The sequence below is a fragment of the Thunnus albacares genome, chromosome 7, assembly GCF_914725855.1.
Source record: "Thunnus albacares chromosome 7, fThuAlb1.1, whole genome shotgun sequence".
Lineage (NCBI taxonomy): Eukaryota > Metazoa > Chordata > Actinopteri > Scombriformes > Scombridae > Thunnus > Thunnus albacares.
In genome coordinates this window covers 17,852,366-17,872,081 of record NC_058112.1, presented here as the reverse complement: position 1 = coordinate 17,872,081, position 19,716 = coordinate 17,852,366, and the positions used below count along the sequence as shown (strand labels likewise).

Sequence of the window (19,716 nt, the reverse complement as noted above, 5' to 3'; positions counted from 1 at the left end):
TTTGTTAAAATAGACGGCTGATATGAAGTAGTGAAGCCTTCAGCGAGGCCCGACGTTGACCTCCCATTTCAGGCCGTGACCTCTCAGAGGCTTAGATTGAGCCCGAGCTCGGCTTAACGTGGCAGGGTGTTGAGGGGAGGAAGAGAGCCGCTGAGAAGCTGGTGTGACGGCCGGCCGCAGCCCGGACGAAGCTCTGCAGTAACCCCACTGCTCATCCTCAAGGGTCAAAATGCTAATAGTTTTAAACGTGTCCTTAAGCTGCACTTTTTATATAGCGACCATATGGCGTCAGTGAAACCATTTCTGCTCCGGTGCAAGTTTGAAGTTAACTAGATGAGAGGAAGTTGTTTTGATTTTGAGATAATAGCAAAAGAAAAAACAAAGGTGTGCAGAGAGGTGGTTTCACATTTTAGATGATTTGACATAAGCAGAAGTTAAAGTAGGATGATCCTGATGTAATGGCATTTGAATGTGAGTTGAGAGCCTACTTTAAGCTTTGGCATGTTATTTAGGTCATGGCTGTGTAAAGTCACAGGGTTACTATAGGGTACAGCTCACCAGCACACCATCTCCGCTTGTTTTTTCACTCTGTGATTTACTCAGTGGCTTATGTTAAAACAATATAGGGCACATATGTATATATATATATATATATGAATACATTAAATACAGCTATTTAATGTATTCATTTAGAGCTGCAATGATTAGTTTATCAATTAGTCAATTGAGAGAAAATTAACAAATGCAAATATTTCGGTTTAGTCATACTTTCAAGCAAAAATGACCAATATGCTTTTCAGCTTCTCAAATGTGATGATTTGATGTTTTTCTTTGTCTTATATCATTTTAAACTGAGTATCTTTGGGTTTTGGACTGTTTGTTGAATAAAACATGCAATTTGGATACATTACATTGGGCTGTGGGGAAACTATAACGGGTATTTTTCACTGTTTTCTGACATTTTATTGATAAAATAAGAACTAATGTGATTATTTTCATCATCAATTAATCTGCTGATTATTTTCTGTACTAGTTGGTGAATCATTTAGTCTATTGAATGTCAGAACATAGTGAAAAATGTCCGTCGCATGTCTTGTTTTATCTGACCAACAGTCCAAAAATAACTAAAAAATGATTGATCCATTTTTGAAAAGTTGCCAATTAAATTTGTTCATCGACTAATTGATCAATCAACTAATTGTAATTTGAACAAAACAGATTAATCAAGACAATAATCTACAAATCCAAAAAAATCATTAGTGACAGCCCCATAATAATTCATCTAATTAAAATTACAATCATACGTTTGTTCGTTAGGTCTTTCTATAGAATGAGACTCGATGCCTTCGGTATGAATAATGTTTTCCTTGACAACTGACGTTGACGTTGATACTAAAAGCCACTCAAGTGGGCTGGGGCTTCACTTCCTGGGGTGAAAGCTGCTGTCTAATGCTGTTAGCACTTATTTATGGTTCACTGAAAATTTGGTAGCCATTAATCTCCTCTGTACCTCATCAAAATAGACTTGACCTTAGAGGCGACTTTTGCATGACTTTTACCTGTTTGTTACTAATCCTGTCTGCATGAGGGGGGGGGGGGGCGCGTTTACATAACATCCATCTGCATAAACTGATGTCATACTCCCATCATGTCTGACACCAAATGTTTACAAAGTTTAAATCTCATTTGATCTCAGTAAGAGGATTTATTCTGTCAAAATTAGCCAATTTCCTGTCAGCAAGTTTTTGTGGTTCACATCTTGGACCTCAAACAAATGTCACAAAGCCAGTGAGCAAGGGTCTGCAGGATTAGAGTGTTAGTACTATCAGTCAGAAGATAGAGTAGGCAGCGGTGTTTCAGATATATATTGTTTGAGAAATGTAAGATAAGAACTTTGTCAGTTCCCCTCAGAGTGCCTGAAGACAAACGACTTTGAGATTGAGATCAGATGTGACAGCAAAAAAAGTACAAAAAGATACGGAAACAGGACAAGCAGATAAAATACTCTCTGTGTTACACACAGCAGGGTCCTTGAGTACTTCAATTTTCATTTCATTACATTTTCCTGAAATATATTTGATACATTTCATTAACATTTTTAGAATGTGTATCGATAAAGTGATAATAGTTGATAACATCATGTAGGTTCAGTATGTGTAGGTGTTTAACAGAGTCTGTTATTAGAGGATGTACAGGGTAGTAATTTGAGAACCAGATTATGTCATCATGGCACACTTTAGTACTTTCTTACTTATGAATGATGTACTAAGACCTGATATCTAAATGCACTTTCTGATGAAGTGGTGGGTTGTAAAACAGGGGAAATGGACACATGCTACTGATGCAAGTCTTTTCTAAATAGTTAAAATGTCCCTTTTTAACAGGAAACTAGTTGAAAGTATTGACCTGATACAACAAAGACACAGACCAACAAGGGGGGAAAAAATATGATTTTTTTAATTTTATTAATTTAAAATGTAAATGTTAATGTAATTAAACTTAAACTCGTACACAATACGCAGCCTCTGTATTTTTTAATTAATTTTATTTTAGATAAAATAGGCTATTTATGTGGGTTGTTATATGTCTTATGTTTTTACAGTTTTATTGGTCAGGTGATATGTCCATGTTATGGAATTGTATATGTGATTTTTGATCAAAAATGCTTTCTTTAACCAGATTATGCAGCTTTTACATGTAAGAGCGGCACTTATACTGTACATGTAATGAAGCAAAGCCTGTGAGCTAGTTCAGGCAGCCCAGCTGCAGTCGCCACTGTACTCACATGGCATACTGCTGTCACTGCAACATATACAGTATCCAGTTCACCCTTTTAATCATGGCGGTTTACTTAAGCCGTCAGCGCTCTGCTTACACTTTTGCTGCACGCCTGCTGCCACACCGCTCACCCAAAGCTTTGCTTTTCACTAATGCTGCTGTTCAAATAGCCTTTCGAAAGCTCCACATCCAACCCAGCATCCACCAGTGGGCTCTGAATGTACCTTCCTGTAAGTGGGAAGTTAGTGTCGTCGCTCTTCACTCCACTGAGCTCAGTGTTTCCATGTGCGGAGCGACAAGGTCAGATCCTGGACAAACATTAATGCTGTACATACAGTACTTTACATTTACATAATAATCTTTTCCCCGTGAGTTAGCTGACTGAACTTACAGTACTTGTGTCCATTCCCACAACACAGTATTGATTGACAAGTTGACAATCACCGAACACTGAAAAAACCCTTGTTTAAACTGATAGAAAATGACATACGCAGATTATTTTAAGTTTCTCGCCCACGATACATATAACTCTCTGGTTTATTAAATTCACACTCTTTATTATGCAACAATAATTATCTGTCATGTTTCATTTGAGTGCAGAATTCAACAGTGGCAGCTACTGTAACTAGCATGCTAAACCCACAAAACAGACCTACCAAGCGTCCTCATCCTAGCAGATGCAGAACAAACAGTGTATACTGTAATTCTGTGAGTCAGTTTTGATTTTGAAAGTTCTTTATTTAGGATTTGGTCATTGCATGTTAATTTAAAATGTCATAAACCTTCATTTTCAATTTTAGTTCCTTTTAATGTTGGAGACTAAAAGGCTTTAAATCCACAGATAAGAAGCTGTAGTGTTTTTAACATTTTAAACTCTGCATGTTAGCAGATTTCTTTGACAAACCAGAGAACAGTTTGCAGTTATTGTGCATACCTGAAAAGGGCTGCACGCTGTTTGTGTGCAGTTTGATGAGAGCAAAGGAAGCAGGTTGCCAGGAAGCAGAGAGCTGGTTGTTAGGTGTGGTGCTGTGACTTAGTCTCCTAATTTTCTAACTCTTGTGTAACTGTCAGCGTGAGTGATCATGCCATCTTACTTCAGTGGACATGCAGGAAGCAGCCTGTGCTCAGTCTGACATCTCTGGCCTGTCGGAGCGTTTCTCCCGAGTCTCTTCAATCCTAAATTAAAATGCCTTCACACTTCTACAAAGAGGATGTTATGACCTGATGTACGACAGAGGAGGAAGAGAGGGCTTTTGTTTGAAAGTTCATTTTTTACAGCCACTTTTCAGACAGCCTTGAATCTTTGTGCCTGCTTTATGCAGTTCTTCTGTCCTCAGACTCTTTCTTCCAGCTCTCAATTGACCTTTTGACACAAACTCATGTTTAGGCCTCTGAAGTAGAGAGCTGAGACTCCAGCTCTCGGCTTTATCTTTAGTAATCATTTAGCTCACTCTCAGTTTCAGTCTGGCCCCTCGTGAAAGTGGCACAAGCTGTTGTTTGGCCTCCCACATCGCAGTGTCCCTCTGCTCTTATTTAGCTCAAGGGATTACTGAGCCAACTTGAGCAGGATTAAAGGAAGAGGAGAAGGAATTCCCTTTGTACAGTGAGAGCAGGAAATGAACTGGGGACAGTGCAGGCGTAATGCATCTGACATTTCAATTACCATGAGCTTTTCTTTTTAACTTCACGCTGTATTGGCTTATAATCTCAACCCCTTTGGATGCTCTAAAGAAACTAAACTCTGCAACTGGGGATTATATAAACACCCATTAGCTCTGTGGAGGCCCTTGTATCTGCATCTCAACCTCTCACCTGGGTTTCACCTGGCATTAATCCGAGGAGCGATTTTTTTTTTTTATGAAGGGTGCAGCCCAACTTGTCACAGTAGTATTTGCATAATGTTTCAGCTCAACCACTATGAGATTCTGTAAGATGGAAGTGCTCGTTTACAGTCAAGCACTGGTGTGGAAAGGCTGTGAGAAGTGTGAAAATACATAGCATGACGTCAAGGACTTTTTTGTTTTTTTCAAAACCACAAGTGTTACATGTGAAATACTTATTCCAGTCAAGAGTTTGTTCATGATAAAAAGATATGGCTCGTGTCTTCTTTGAAGGGGAAGCGTGTAGCCAGTCGGATGTGGGCTGCATCTGCGTGTTAATTAATATCCGGAAAGGACAAGCCTCATGGACAGTAGCTTTCCCAGCCTTTTCTATTGGTCTCTAAACAAATTAGAGGGAGACAAAAACACTAGAGTCGAGCTTTGTTATTGAATTACGTCTGACATGCTCCCCTGAGAGTATAATTCACAGGATACTAAAAGGCTTGGGCAAACTACAACATGAACAAATTAGTTTGTTTTGTACTTATCTCATAACGGGACTGCTGCAAGGGAAAAGGGATTTAGAGGCAGTTTGGAAAAGTAGTGTGTTACAAAGATTACCCGCGGCTGTGGTCGTGTATTGTCCTTCATGGAGATTTAATGTGCTTAGGTATTCTTTTTTTTTTTTTTTTTTTTTTCCTGCTTAATCCTGTCGTGAAAAACATTCCCGTTCCAGCTTGTACAGGCACAGTTGTCTTTTTATCTTTGACCTAAGAGCAACTAAGGGTCTCCAGTCACAGTCAGAGTCAGTTATTTGAAATGAGATTAGGAGAAAGAATAAACACAGCGCAGAAGTGGATGGGGAATACAAGTTTGTAATAAAAGTAACCAAGCTTGTCACTGTTGCCCTGGGGAATCCTTCACATGAGGCAGATCAACTCTTAATTTATGGTCACATGCTCTTCATCTCCTCTGCTCTGCTCCTGTCTGTACACTGAAGAGTATGTGCAGCATCTCCACAGCACAGAGGTAGTGAGGCGGACAGCTAAACCGTTGTTCATCACTTCCCTATTAAACCACAAATTGTTGTTTATGACATGTTAGAGGTGCTAGTAACTGTACTGTTTGAACTTTGGAGAGAGCCAGGCTAGCAGCATCGCCTCACATGTCTTTTTTTGAAATTATTATGTATTTTATCCTATTTCTAAGGGACAATAATAAACAATATAACCATTTGAGGTATTGTACCAAGTAGGGCTAGGACAATATATTGATATTATATCAATATTGTGATAAGAGACTAGATGTCGTCTTAGATTTTGGATATTGTAATATTGTGATATGACACAAGTGTTGTTTTTTTTCCTGGTTTTAAAGGCTGCATAACAGTAAAATGATACCTACTTACTCATTATATCCACATTACTGACGATTATTTATCAAAAATCTCATTGTGTAAATATTCTGTAAAAGCACCAATAGTCATCCCTACAATATTGTATATATCACAATATCAATATCAAGGTATTTGTTCAAAAATATCGTCGTCCAGCCAGAGTACCAAAGTTAGTTTAAAGTAAATTTTCACCTGCATCTGTGTTCATTTAAGTATTGACCTTCTCATCTAACTTTTGGCAAGAAATCATATTTTACTAAATGTTGAATTCCTTCAAGCCAAACTGGACATGATGAGACAGAAAGTTAAGACTGAGAGTTTTTATCTTGTGCATCTCGCATTAAGCAGATTAGGCTCTGGATGGTGGAGGGGAGGAAAAAAACTGGATTGAAGCAACTTGATGCTTCAATCCAACTTCAATTGAACTTGATACTTTGCTTATGTTTTGACTACAGGACCCAGTTCGTGTTCATGCCAGTTTAATGCCATTGTGAGAGACTCAACTGGCTGCACGCTTTTCTTCTGCAGGGTTTTGACCTTAAGATCAAAAATATTCATCTTTCATGAGGAGATTATCATCACCAACTTCAAAATCACGTGCCCCCTTGTTACGATGCAGATTGATAAGGAGGCATGGTCCCTCATAGATTAGTGATCTTTTTCACATGCGAGTCTCACTCTGTGGTGCAATGTTATCATCAAGGAGACAGCGTTTCTTAAAGCGGCCGGGGGTAAGCACGGATCTCAATGGAAACATTTATCTTCTCAGCGGTCGTGGACTCGTGGGCTAGTGAGCCGTCATCGTCCTAGAAGGTGACTTCACTAACTGAATTTCCTCTCTGAGGTTTCCTGTGGTGACAACGATTGTGGCGTTGTTGCTATGAGAAGACAACACTCAGTTTCTAAGGAAACACTCGAAACAGAGAGTGCACCGGCCTCATTTGCAACACCACAGGCAAATTCGCTAGTTACACAGCGACTGCAGCCCTCCTCCATGAAAGTGCTGGTAAACTGCACAGTTTCATTGGTGTCTGGTAAACACTCCCTGATGTTCCACAGCCTAAGTCTTTCCTGTGTGTCTGCATGTGTTTGTGTTATGAATCCCCCAGTCTGTGAGGGTTAAAGGTGGTGAAGCGCTGCTTTTTGAGCTTAATTTTTTAAACTTTGATTTCATATTTTTATTTTAAACTGTCAGCAGAAGAAATTAGCATTAGCATTTTTGTCAGCCTTATTTTCATATTATAAAACCACTACACTTAGCAAGAGGAAGAGGTAAAACCTGCTGTGCTTTGGCGCCTCATGGACACACATCTGTATCTTTGTACACTTCCGTGCTGGTCGGACTGTCAACCACAAGTTTCATTTGTATGTCTGAGAAAAAAAAGCATGTTCTCATCCCAGCGTGAAGGCCCCTTTCTTTCGTTTCACTCCTAATCTCACGTAATTGACTCTGTTTATACCACGTTTTACGTACAGAGCTGCACCTCATGAATCTGTGAGCCATTTCCTTTATGTGAAGAATAAAATATGATGTGAATGAGGCCACAGTTAGGTAAATGTTTTGACTCCTTCCCTATGTGGGTGGTCAAGGCAGGAAGTAGACCATGATTTCACTCTCAGCACTCACAAATACATACACAGCTTAGTCACAGTTTCCATGCTTGTTCATTAAGTTGCTGCTCCTGGCATTTGAACAACATCTTTCAGGCTTACTGGAGATGCCGAGCCGATAGCAGCGATGTTCGGGTCAACCTGCAGCCAGTAGACGGAGACGTTACTGATGCTGCAGTGCCGGAGGAGGAAGTGGAATAACAGATGATTTCATTTTATTTTAATGGCAATTTTTGGTGCTAGCATTGCTGTTCTTATGAGGAGTAGTGGTCAAACTTAAAACGGGATCTGGTTTTGTCACTGTGTCCCAGATACACTCCATGCTCAGTCTGATAAATCCACAGATCACAGCACACACAGTCAGGGAGAAATTTGTCTCCCAAATTGAGCTTTGTGTCTTCATTATGTGCCTGCAGTCTGAGTCACTGTGCCGGACTCTCACCCCGCTGACAGCGCTCTAAATGAGGATTTTGGATCGAGCTCCACTTTTTTTTTATCTCCCAGCTGCCTGTTAGAGCAGGTTGGGAGAAAACAACTGGTTCTGTTGTCGCGTGTCATCCACAGTGTGTGTGTTGGTGTGTATCTGTTTGTTCAGTGTGTTCAGGGCTGAGCCATGTGGTCATAACAAGCACAGTCACTGTGTGTGTGTGTGTCTGTCTGTCTGTTGCCACCATTGCTGTACTTGCCTTGTGGTATTAACTGCTTGATTTGATGCATCATGGCAGTCCAAATGTTTCCCTGTTTGCTGTCTCGTTTCACACGCTACCTTCTGGGAAAAAAGCCGCATAAAAGTGACCAAGAATGACAAGTTAGGGAACTTACATTTCATCCAGAATGTCACAAAACCTTCCTGGATGTTGATACATTTCTCTAAAACTGGCTTTTTGATCGTATTCATTATAAAATTCTGATTTTTATATTGACTTTGTAGTCGTGACATTGTTTCATGCTACACTGGCCTTCAGAATAGAATAAAACTATGTTGTTCTACCAACGCAGAAAATTTGTCCTTGTCTCAAGACAATAAAAATAATAAAAACAATAAACATCACACAACACGTATCACAAATCCTGAGCAATACAGCAATATATGTGCAAAAGTTGATTCGTTTTACTGAAATCTCCCAACATTTCAGTGCTGTTTGTTCGTTAAATTGATTGCACGTAGTACAAGAGATCACGCTTACATCTTTTTGTTTACTGAAGGCGTTCTCTGGCGTGGTCCTGAAGTTATTGTTTCAAATTCAAAGTGAAGTGTGATTAACAATAGTCGGAGCTTTCCTGTATACAGCAGTATTATACTTGAGCTGTGTTTCAGGAAGCAAACCTTTTTTTGTGATAGAATTTCTTTGTAGAGCTCAGGACAAGAGACAATGTTCTTTACTTGTTATGTAAGAAGTCCTGTTCTTGTCTGCAAAACATTTCACTACTGCAACAGTACTTTTGGTGTCCCATAAATCCATGTGCACGGGCACTTGTACACAATAAATAACATAACTAAAGCATTTTTGGGTTGCTTTGGTCAATATAATTGTCAGTGTTTCCAAAAGTGAATGAAATTAGTCTAAACTTATGTATATTTGTTCTTTTTGTACAGGAATCCTCTTCTCTACGCTGGTGTTCGGGCCCGCCTGTGGCTTCATCCTCGGCTCCCTCTGCACTAAGTTCTATGTGGATGCTATCTTCATCGACACTAGTGAGTTGAAATTTTCTGCAGTGTTGCATTATTGTGTGTGCTTCTCTGTGCATGCGGGTTATTGACTTCTGCTGTGCCTCTCTGCAGGTAAGCTCAACATCACTCCAGACGACCCGCGATGGATCGGGGCCTGGTGGGCAGGTTTCCTGCTGTGTGGTGCCTTACTCTTTTCTTCGGCTCTCTTGATGTTTGGCTTCCCTCAGTCACTGCCCAACAAGGAGAGAGAGGAGGGAGCAGACAGTGAGCAAGTTATGCTTCCTCCATCTATGACTGCAGACTATGAGACTCCAAAGCCCAGCAATGGGGTTGCACACAACCATGAGCCTGCCAACAGCCCCACCTGCTGTCAGCAACTCAGGGGTGAGCACACAAGATCCAATCATACTGCACTGTTTCCATGCAATGAAAACTGATTTTCTGTACATGTAAAACATTTACAAATATGTTGCATACATTTATAAATACTGCATTTTTTCTATATTAGTTAATTGAACCACAGTGTTGGAAAGTAACTAGTGCATTTACTCAAGTACTGTACTTAAATGTAACTTTGAGGTATTTCCTTTACATGCTTTAGTTTTTCCACTATTTGCAACTTAATATTTTTACTCCACTACAGTTATCCGACAGCTGTAATTACTGCATAGCTGTTTAGATTTTATCAAAATATAGAAATATTATGCATCTTTATAGATGAAACTACCAAACAATATATGAAGCACTTAAAATTTCACCTTCATCAACAACAACATGAAAGTACATTTTCTATGTTAATGCATCAGTAATAATGCAGTAATACAACACTGACAACACTGAGCTATTCTGCATAATAAGTACTTTTACTTTTGATACAAATACATTCTGCTGATAATACTTCTGTACTTTTTGACTTGTGATGGAGTGTTTTTATAGTGTGCTATTGCTATTTTAACTTCAGTAGATGATCTGAAATTTTCTTCTACCACTGAATAACACAGAGAATTAAAATGATAGTTTGTTAGATTGATACTGTTGAAATTGGCCTAAAGTTGTTTGTTATTGAATCACTCAGATGTGTCTGTTTTGCACAGATGTAGCACAAATTGTGAAGTAATTTATTTATTACTCATTTTATTTTTCGGGGGGTGCTTGACTACTTTAATCAAATGTGATCAGAACAGGTGCCAAAGACATAAAAGTACGGTTGCCCATGCAACAAAAAAAACAAAAACAAAACACAAATAGATAAAACACAATCAAATGAAGAGAACATTTTCACCAATTTGACAACAGTGTGCAGCAACAAATCACTCTGCAAATAAAGAAAACAAGCAAATACAAAACGCTGCATGTTGCACAGAAAGAAACTGAGACAAGTTACACAACAAAGTTCCCACGCATCACACAAAACTGATAATCATAGTTAACAATCATAGTACTCCATGACTTAGCATGAACACGCAACATTTACCAGAACACCATATACGTTATTGCTGAATCATACAAGCACAATGTTAAAACAAAAAACAGTTTCAGTTCTGTTTCAGTTTGTTTCTATATTTAGTGAAGTTGTCAAAAAAGATGTTTTTTTTTCATGGGTCGTGTTTTGTCTGTTTGCATGTTTTATTAAGCTGCAGTGTTTTGAGCTCTCAGACTAACCTGCATGCTAAGATAATAATGGTTGTCCTCCCTCATTCTTTTTTGTCTACCAGTGATCCCAAAGGTGACCAAGCACCTCTTGTCAAACCCAGTGTTCACCTGCATCATCCTGGCAGCCTGTATGGAGATCGCTGTGGTGGCTGGCTTCGCAGCCTTCCTGGGGAAGTATCTTGAGCAGCAGTTCAACCTCACCACCACCTCAGCAAACCAGCTATTAGGTCTGTATTCAGAGCAAACATACATATGCATGGACATGCACGTTTGTAAACCAGGATGATAAACATGTTTTGTCCAATTTACTTTTTAAGGTATGACAGCCATTCCATGTGCATGTCTGGGGATCTTCATGGGCGGTTTGCTGGTAAAGAAGCTGAACCTGTCGGCACTGGGAGCCATTCGCATGGCCATGCTGGTCAACCTGATCTCCACTGCCTGCTATGTCTCCTTCCTGTTTCTGGGTTGTGACACGGGTCCTGTTGCAGGAGTGACGGTCGCATACAGCAACAGGTACTAGAAGCTTAAATTTATGGCCGACATTTGTATTTGAAGTCGATTGCTATTAAGCGAGTAGCAACATAATTGTGTTATTTTAGAGTTAGGTTAGGTTTTTTTTTTGTAACAACTAACCAATCAAATGCAACATCTGTAGATCAGGAACAAAGTATTGTACATGACATAAGATGGAATTGGTCGTCCGCAGGAGGAAATTGGCTCATTTCACTGTCAAAAAGCAACATGATTCACCAGAGAAAGATCAGACCAGATTATAGGCAATAAACTACAGATAATGTGTTATTATATTAATGTATACTCCTGACATTTTAGTCTTCCCCAGACTGAACCTGCTATAAGAAATTGATTTATAACATTTATGTTTAACAGCAATAAAGCAGTGAAAAGTAACTCTGCTGCCAAGGTTAGAGGACTTTACTGGAGGTGAACTGCAGAGTCTAAATGCGTAAATAAAAATTCATATCACTGATGGTCATTGGGGCACAGTGGGCTTACTTTTTATTCAAACAACTCTGTGTCATCTTATCGAGTCTATAAAAAGATTTTCTATTCATAAAGTGGCCTCGTGTTCTTCGGGCTGCACAGGCTGAATACGAATGCAGAGGACTTCACTGAATCACTCAAACCTGTGAAAGGGTGTAATAATCGCTATAGAGCACTTATACAACAGGACATTTCATTCACTTTTATATCGATGAACTGGTCAACTAGCTACTGGCTCCTTTTCCAAATGCTTTTTTAAACACAGACAGAAACATGTGTTAAGTTTTATAAGTTGTGGTGGATCACAATATTATACTCTCACTCATTTTGTCACTACTTGTTCATTCATTGTAGCCTGTTATTGTCCAGAGCTGGAAATTTAAAATTTGTCAATATTAGTAATTTTTGTACTGATAGAAGAACAAAACTCACTGGAACATTTTTTTTTCTTTCCCAAAATGATTTTTTCATTTAACAAAAGAAACCAAACTTCTCAAATAGTAAAAGTTGTTTAAACACAAGCAGTTATACGAAAAATAGTCTGAGACTATGATTGAAATCAGTAGATTTCTGGTTTAAGAATAAGTAAAGAAGAAAAACAGTCTGGCCAGACATGCCAACTTTCAGTACTTGACAGAATTTAAATGTGTTTAAAGCATCACAACAATGTTCAACACAACAATATCAAACATCATAAGCCTGAGCTACAAGAGGGAAAAAGTAAATTAAGGGGGCATAATTAGCTTTCTCACAGTAAAAATTATAAAAAGGACACATTTTCACACATGTATACATTATCCCTCAATTTTTATAGTGTACAAGTACATAGTATTAATAAAAATGTCAGGATGAGGTCACTTACCTGAAGATCACAGGACAAGCAGTTCATCAGAGGCCACCATAGATCAATAAAGCTGTTGTCATTTCCTTTTTATTTTGGCCCTGAGCCTCTTTTTTTGTGCTAGAGAAAGAAGTTCAGATCTATTTGAGTCCAAAGTTTCTCATCTTTAGAAGGCAGTAAAAAAATATTTGACATGTTCGTACTTTTTGTTACAGACACAGTTTGAGGTCTGTTTTGAGGTTCGACACCCTGTTGTTGCCTTTATCTCGCGCTGCTTGAATGTGAATGCAGTAATTTTGTGCGTCCTGTAGAAATAGCCACTTTTATTTTTCCAGAGAGCTGATTTTTGAGCAGCAGACCGGCCTTTACTAGTTCTCAATTTGATAGCCTGAACTCGACCTACTCCTGAGCAGATTAGCTGTGCAGTGCAGTTTCCATGGAGATGTACCCTGGTTAAAAGTGAGAAAGAGACCCAAAATATGACTGATAAAGGGCTGTATTTCTACTACAGTGCATCTTGGATTTTGTGCATTGCTTGTGCAGATGTAGTTGGTGTTTACAGTGGGGATGGATGCTCAGCTTCCTCTGTGTCTCTGTTTAGGACGCTGCAGGTGGGCAAGAAACCAGAAGCTCAGTGCATCAGTCAGTGCAACTGCTTCACCTCCTCCATCAGCCCCGTGTGCGGCTCCAACGGTGTCACCTACCTGTCTGCCTGCTTCGCTGGCTGCACCCGAGCAGGGAGAACGCTTACCTCGTCGAGCATCTCTCAGGTCTTCACCCTACGGTTGTCTCGTTATAGATCAGAAACTGTAATCTCACATAAGAAAAATGTAATCACAATCTCTGCGAAGGATCGTTATCTACCATAGTAGACCAAATGAATGACAGATGTTACAAACTTTCCTTTTAACTTATTAAAAGTGTTGTATATACTGTGTTTTTTAAAGTCTGCCTAGATCAAAATAAAAAAAGTCTAGTATTTCATAGTTCTGTCATCAGCTATCACAGGCAGGAGAATCTGCAGATTAATGTCTTGTATATTCAAATCACTTGCAGAGAGAATTGCTCTCAGCTCAGCAGCATAAAATATCACTATTACTGCCAGTTGTCTCACTGCTGCATTTGTAGGAATAAATTAAATTTTTTTAAGTGCAAATCATATGTTCAGCTGTGTTGATACCAAGCTTTACCTCCACACATTTATCCAAATGTTAAATTAGAAGATTTAACTTGTTTCTTCTATAATTGGATTTACATATTGTTTAAATAGTTCTTCAGTCAACCATCTCGTCCTTTTCTGGTCACAGAACCTGACGGGGTGCTCTTGTATATCTGCTGAGAGTGAATTTGCCACGGCGGTTCCAGGAAAATGTCCAACCCCGGGCTGCCAGGAGGCTTTCCTCATCTTCCTGTGTGTGATCTGCGCCTGCAGCCTGGTTGGAGCCATGGCTCAGACTCCCTCTGTTATCATACTAATCAGGTATGTTTGTGGATATAGATACATGAGTCTCAGAAGAAGCATGTGTGAATAGATGGGTTCATGCGCAGAATTCATTTTGAAAAATAAAACATAGTAATATAATCTCTCTGCTTCTCTTGAAGGACCGTGAGCCCTGAGCTGAAATCATACGCACTTGGAGTGTTGTTTCTTTTGCTCAGACTCCTCGGTAAGAGCTGTTTCTGACCTTTTATCAGACTTGAAATCATTATAGGATATTCTGCTGCTGCAGTTGTTCCAAAAGAACACTGTGTAACATTTGCATTTTCTCCTGAATTTCAAGTTGCTTTTGTGTTAAGAAGCATATAAACATTTAAAGATGAGGCTGGTGATATTCTATATTTTTCTTGCTCTCCACAAATCCCTTGAAAAGACCAAAAGCAACAATGAATTAACTAGTATTGCCTTCATGATCTAAGTCTGATACAGCTGTGTGCTACAGGCATAGACCTCCACTGTTGTCCAAAACTATTAAAAACACATCAATGAGCCACACATGTTCCTTCATCACGATGAACTTGAGCACATGGGTGGTTTATTTTGAGTCATACACCGCCCTGCTGCCATAAATACTCACTAGACTACTTGCTAGAGCACCAAATGTGTATTAATGCACATCTGAAAATAGTCCCTACAAATACACTATTTATTCTTATTTGAGTAACAGCTTCTAAAAACTACATTTTCCAACTATTTAAGGAAATTACAGTCTTTTTTTTAAATTAATCTATATATTATGACCCGTTTTTAAAGGTTAACATTCAGTAGGAACAAGTGGGCAGGAACCACAGAGAGAAGTCAGAAAGTATTAACAGATGGACAAACTGATTTTGGTCTTCTCAGGGGATTTGTTGACGTCAATAAAATATTAACACTTTTAAAACTATGCGTAATTGTAGAGCATAGATTACTGTAGCAAGACTGTGTTCAGTTCTCGTTACATGTTACGTCACTCTAACAGAAAGAGTAGGAAATAAAAAGCTTACTGATGATGTGGCATTCACCCACAATGCACATAAAGTAGTTTTTTCTTATCTTTGAGGTAATTTGTGTGCAAAGAGGCTCACTAAGTGTTTCCATTTTGCAGGATTCATCCCCCCTCCTCTGATCTTTGGTGCTGCGATTGACTCTACTTGCCTTTTCTGGAGTTCGGACTGCGAAGATAAAGGTGCTTGCCTGCTGTATGACAATGTAGCTTACAGGCACCTTTATGTGAGCCTGGCCATCATTCTCAAAGGCATCGCCTTCCTCCTCTACACCACCACATGGTATTGCTTACACAGGAACTACAAGAAGTACATCAAAAGTCACGAGTGCCACATGACGCCAACCGAGTTTTACCCCTCTCTCACAGACGGCCCCAAACTAGTGGACAGGACAAAGTTTATATATAGCCTAGAGGAACATGAGTTTTGTGAAAATATGGAGTCAGTTTTATAGTTTATAAAGCAAGAAAAGGACAATACAGAACATTCTTATTCTCTCAAAGGAACATTTTATGATTTTATTCTTCTTTTCTCGAGAGGTTAAAATAAAAATGTTTTTTGATAAAGGCGATGTATTTAATGGCCCCGTTCAGGTCACAGGAGCCGTCGCTCTGCACTCCACGTCCTCGATAAACTTTTGAAAGGGTCCATTTTAGTCGTATGAGCGAGGTGTTTTCCAGTGTTGCTGGCGAATTCCTGCAATGATTTGGTGGTAGGAGACAACTTACAGCTCAGTCCTAGTTGATTATTAGTGAGTGGACACGATGCTACTTCAAGTATAGTTGCCATATTCTTTTAGGTCTGTCATGATTCCAGTGACGTGTGTGTGTGCGCGTGTGAAAAATGACAGTTTCCTTACAGTCAGTGCACTGTGTGTTCTGTCTGTCTCTCTAAAGTGAGATTTTTATGAATTAAAAGAAAAAAAAGTTGGGGTGGTTCTTCATATATTCATATTTAAAAGTTGCCAAGTGTTTACAGACTAATAATTGCATTTTATTACAGTAATGCAAGACCGGTTTCTTCACCCTGACTGGGTTATTTTAGTGGCCTATTAGATGTTTTAACTGTCAGAAAATCAAGTCTACTTAAAAACAAGATAGTGTTTTTCATGTCATCATGCACTGTTGAGTTTATGTTCTCTTGCTGGATCATAGGCACTGTTTTGATACTGCGTAGACTAGACTGTTGAAGTCTCGTCTCATAGGTGCAAATGTGCAATTCATATCTGATACGTCGTCTTTATTGCTAGTCCTGTGTGTCAGACTGCAGGTTTGTTTTTCATTATAGCAGTTTGTGTCATTTCCATGTTTGTTTTTACATCTGCAGAGTTTATTCAGTCTAATATGTCTTAATAAGGGATTATTCAAAAAAGATTGTTAATTATATTTTCTTTTGACTTTTGCACCTAGTGGAAGAGCAAAGAAGAAAATAAAGAGTAATATTTGTATGTGTTTTGACATTCAAGTAAAAGAGATTAGGAGTAATATATTTGTTCATTAGGCCCAGAATTTTTTATTAGATTGTATTTGAAATTATATCTAATCTAACTGTCTGAGATTTGTGTGTGTGTGTGTGTCTGATGTCACAAAAAGATTTGGGACAACTCATAGCAGTGGAAGTAGGATGTTGCAGAAAAGAAACACAATCCTTGTCTTCAAGCTAGGCCTGTCATATCTGGAATAAATGTTACAGAAATGCAACAGGAGGATGTGTGTGTGCAAGGTCAGACAAAGAGAACACACTGAATTTATTCCTGGATACCTATTTGAAAAACTCTTTTAAAGCGACTCGGCACATACGACCGGTTACTCTACTGATCTCTCTGCAGTTACAGTTTTGACATTGTCCCTTTTCTTACACTTTTTGTATGGCAACATATCATTTATTTTACTCTGGCAATAAATTATTTTTCAGAAAAGAAATCAAATCAGAGTGTTTTTGCTTTCTTTTCGGGGACTTAAGGAGCTGCCATGTCCAGGTTTTCATATTATATACAAGCATAATTCAATTTTATGAACACACTGTATTTTCCATATGTATCATATATCAAGTACTGTACTATATTTCTACCTGTGAATTTCATAGGCTTTACGTACATGTGACATAAAATCACAATGTTCTGTTAAATACTACATTTAACCTTTAAACGGTCTTGTCAAACTGTTGAGCACCATAATGGTAAAAGCTTGAAATTTCCAGCTGTCAGTTTCTACTCATGCCTCATCAACATTTTCAATATTGTGCTAAGTGCTCTGTCAGTAAGATGTGAAGTATTGACCCTAGAGATTAATGGACCACAAGAGCACAAAGGCTCCTCATATGCACAGCAGATTCAGAGCTTTTACTTTGGCTTTTAGATTTTAACACTTGCTCACTATTCGTTAGTGCAATGGAGCCTCTGAGGACTTGAGAAGCTGTAAAATAAGATGCTATATGTCAGATAAAATATATTAGATAATTGAACATACATCATCTTAAGTAAGAAAGTATGCAGACATTTTTCAACAAGAAAAGCTCAATAAGGATTATTGTCGTCCACTGATTTAGATTTTGATGCATTTTCAGACTTATACTTTTGAAAATCTGAGCTGCACAGAGTTTGCAAATTAAATCAGGATGGTTATTGATATATTTATAGATATATATTAAAATGGCTCAGATTATCTAACATCAAACACTGCTGAGGGACAAAACTGAATTCTCATCCAAATGTGTTTTGGACCGTTCATATTCCACCAAATGTGAGGCAACATCAGCATAATAACGAGGAGACGTCTATGAATAAATTATACAAAGCAGCCAAGATACAACTAATGACATTTATAAGGATAATGTCTCCTTTTGCGTTAAAAAAAACAGTGTCCTCTAAAAAATTTTAAAGAGAATCTCCGATTTATTTCCATCAACTACCAGGACAAATACTTAAAGTTCAAGTTTTGACTCAGTTTAAGTGAGCGGTAATAAATAAGAAATGTCATTTCTTTGTAGTCAACAATTACATTCCCAAAATATTTCAAAAGGGCAGCCGGCAGGTCTCTGCAGAGAAGCTGCCATACCTGCTCACAGCTAATTAGTGACTGACCTGCGTCTGCCACAGCAGCAGAGTTTGGTTTAGTGTGTGCAGACGTTGCTCTCACACAATCTGTGAGCTTGTGAAGACTGAGCAGAGAAGCCTGTGCCTCTGCAATTTAAATAAATCACAATTGTGACTTTAAATCTAAGCTGAAGTCCCTCTGCAGTTCTAAACAACTGAGCCAAAACACACAGACACTCACATTTATCAAGGCGCTGTTTCCTTGTCGTCTTTAATCCTTGTCGACTGAATCAAAATACGACAAAATATAGTCTGCTGAGAGGGAGTGAAATACGCAGTTTAACGTGGCTAAAATAAATAATTGATACCAATGTAAACAATAAATTATAACTTAATTCAAGCATTTAAAGTTTTGGCTCATGTACTGAAGCAGCCACAGAAACAACATGTCATAAGTCTCTCATTGTGTGTGTGTGATCTTAAAGTCTATTAATAGCACCATGACACTCTTCAACAAGACAAAAAAAAAAAGGCTGGTGTTTGACAACCGCTACAGTCTCAGCAGCGTCTGTCCTCCGTTAACAACACTCTGACACACACCTCACTGCTGATGCTCGTCACATCAAACACACACAAAATGCAACTGCGAGTCTCCAGTAGAGAGCGTCCCCTGGTGAAAGTTGAACACAAAAAAAGCCACCAACCTCGAAATAAAAGCTGCTTCAGGCAAGACTTTTCTTCTTTAATCAAGAGGCCTCAATTAGCCTAATGGGTGCTTTAGTAAGAAGAAATGTTACACAACAACTCTAGCAGGAAAAATTGAGCAATGAATCGTCAGTGGAGCTCTCTGACTTATGTCTTTCTCATGTTGTTGATACACTGTGTGTATTTCAGTGAATATTCATTTAATGGAGTGTGTGGAGTTCAGCCTGCTGACATTTACATTTTCACACTTGGATGACTATTTTCCCAACAATAAGTTCACAAACTGAAGCAGATGAATGCAAATGTGAGACTTTAGAAAATATGATAAGTGTCAAATCACATATTAAAAAAGCAGAATGTACAGTTTTAATAATGATGCAGCTTTATTAGCGAGGTAAATGTGACGGTGAGTGTTGTCATTATGTGCACTCTCAAGGCTCCAGCTGCACTTTTCACTTCATGCAAATTAGCCCTTTATCCATGTCTATGAAATACAATACAAATGCAGCTAATGTATGCATGAAATTTGAAAACAGACTGAGAAAACATTGTATATTTGCCACAACTGATTAATGCTCAATATGCAGTGTAACACCTACTAACCTTGTGTGAACCATGCAGTCAATTATCAAGTAAGTTTCAGTCAAAGTCAGCAAATGCATATCAATAAATTATGATACAAAACAAACACAAACGGGATAAAAATGTGGATACTGG

General features: G+C 38.6%; 1 protein-coding gene across 1 annotated transcript in view; it reads left to right on the top strand.

Annotated features, from left to right (window-relative positions):
• slco3a1a (solute carrier organic anion transporter family member 3A1a) overlaps positions 1-17,187 on the top strand; it is a 37,344-nt gene extending 20,157 nt beyond the window's left edge. Inside the window, exons 3-10 of the mRNA XM_044356362.1 lie at positions 9,203-9,301; positions 9,389-9,661; positions 10,993-11,157; positions 11,248-11,446; positions 13,378-13,546; positions 14,084-14,256; positions 14,379-14,443; positions 15,362-17,187. Coding sequence (XP_044212297.1) covers positions 9,203-9,301; positions 9,389-9,661; positions 10,993-11,157; positions 11,248-11,446; positions 13,378-13,546; positions 14,084-14,256; positions 14,379-14,443; positions 15,362-15,714 — 1,496 coding nt within the window. The 3' untranslated portion in view covers positions 15,715-17,187. The remainder of the gene's footprint in view (positions 1-9,202; positions 9,302-9,388; positions 9,662-10,992; positions 11,158-11,247; positions 11,447-13,377; positions 13,547-14,083; positions 14,257-14,378; positions 14,444-15,361) is intronic.
• The last annotated feature ends 2,529 nt before the right edge of the window (positions 17,188-19,716 follow it).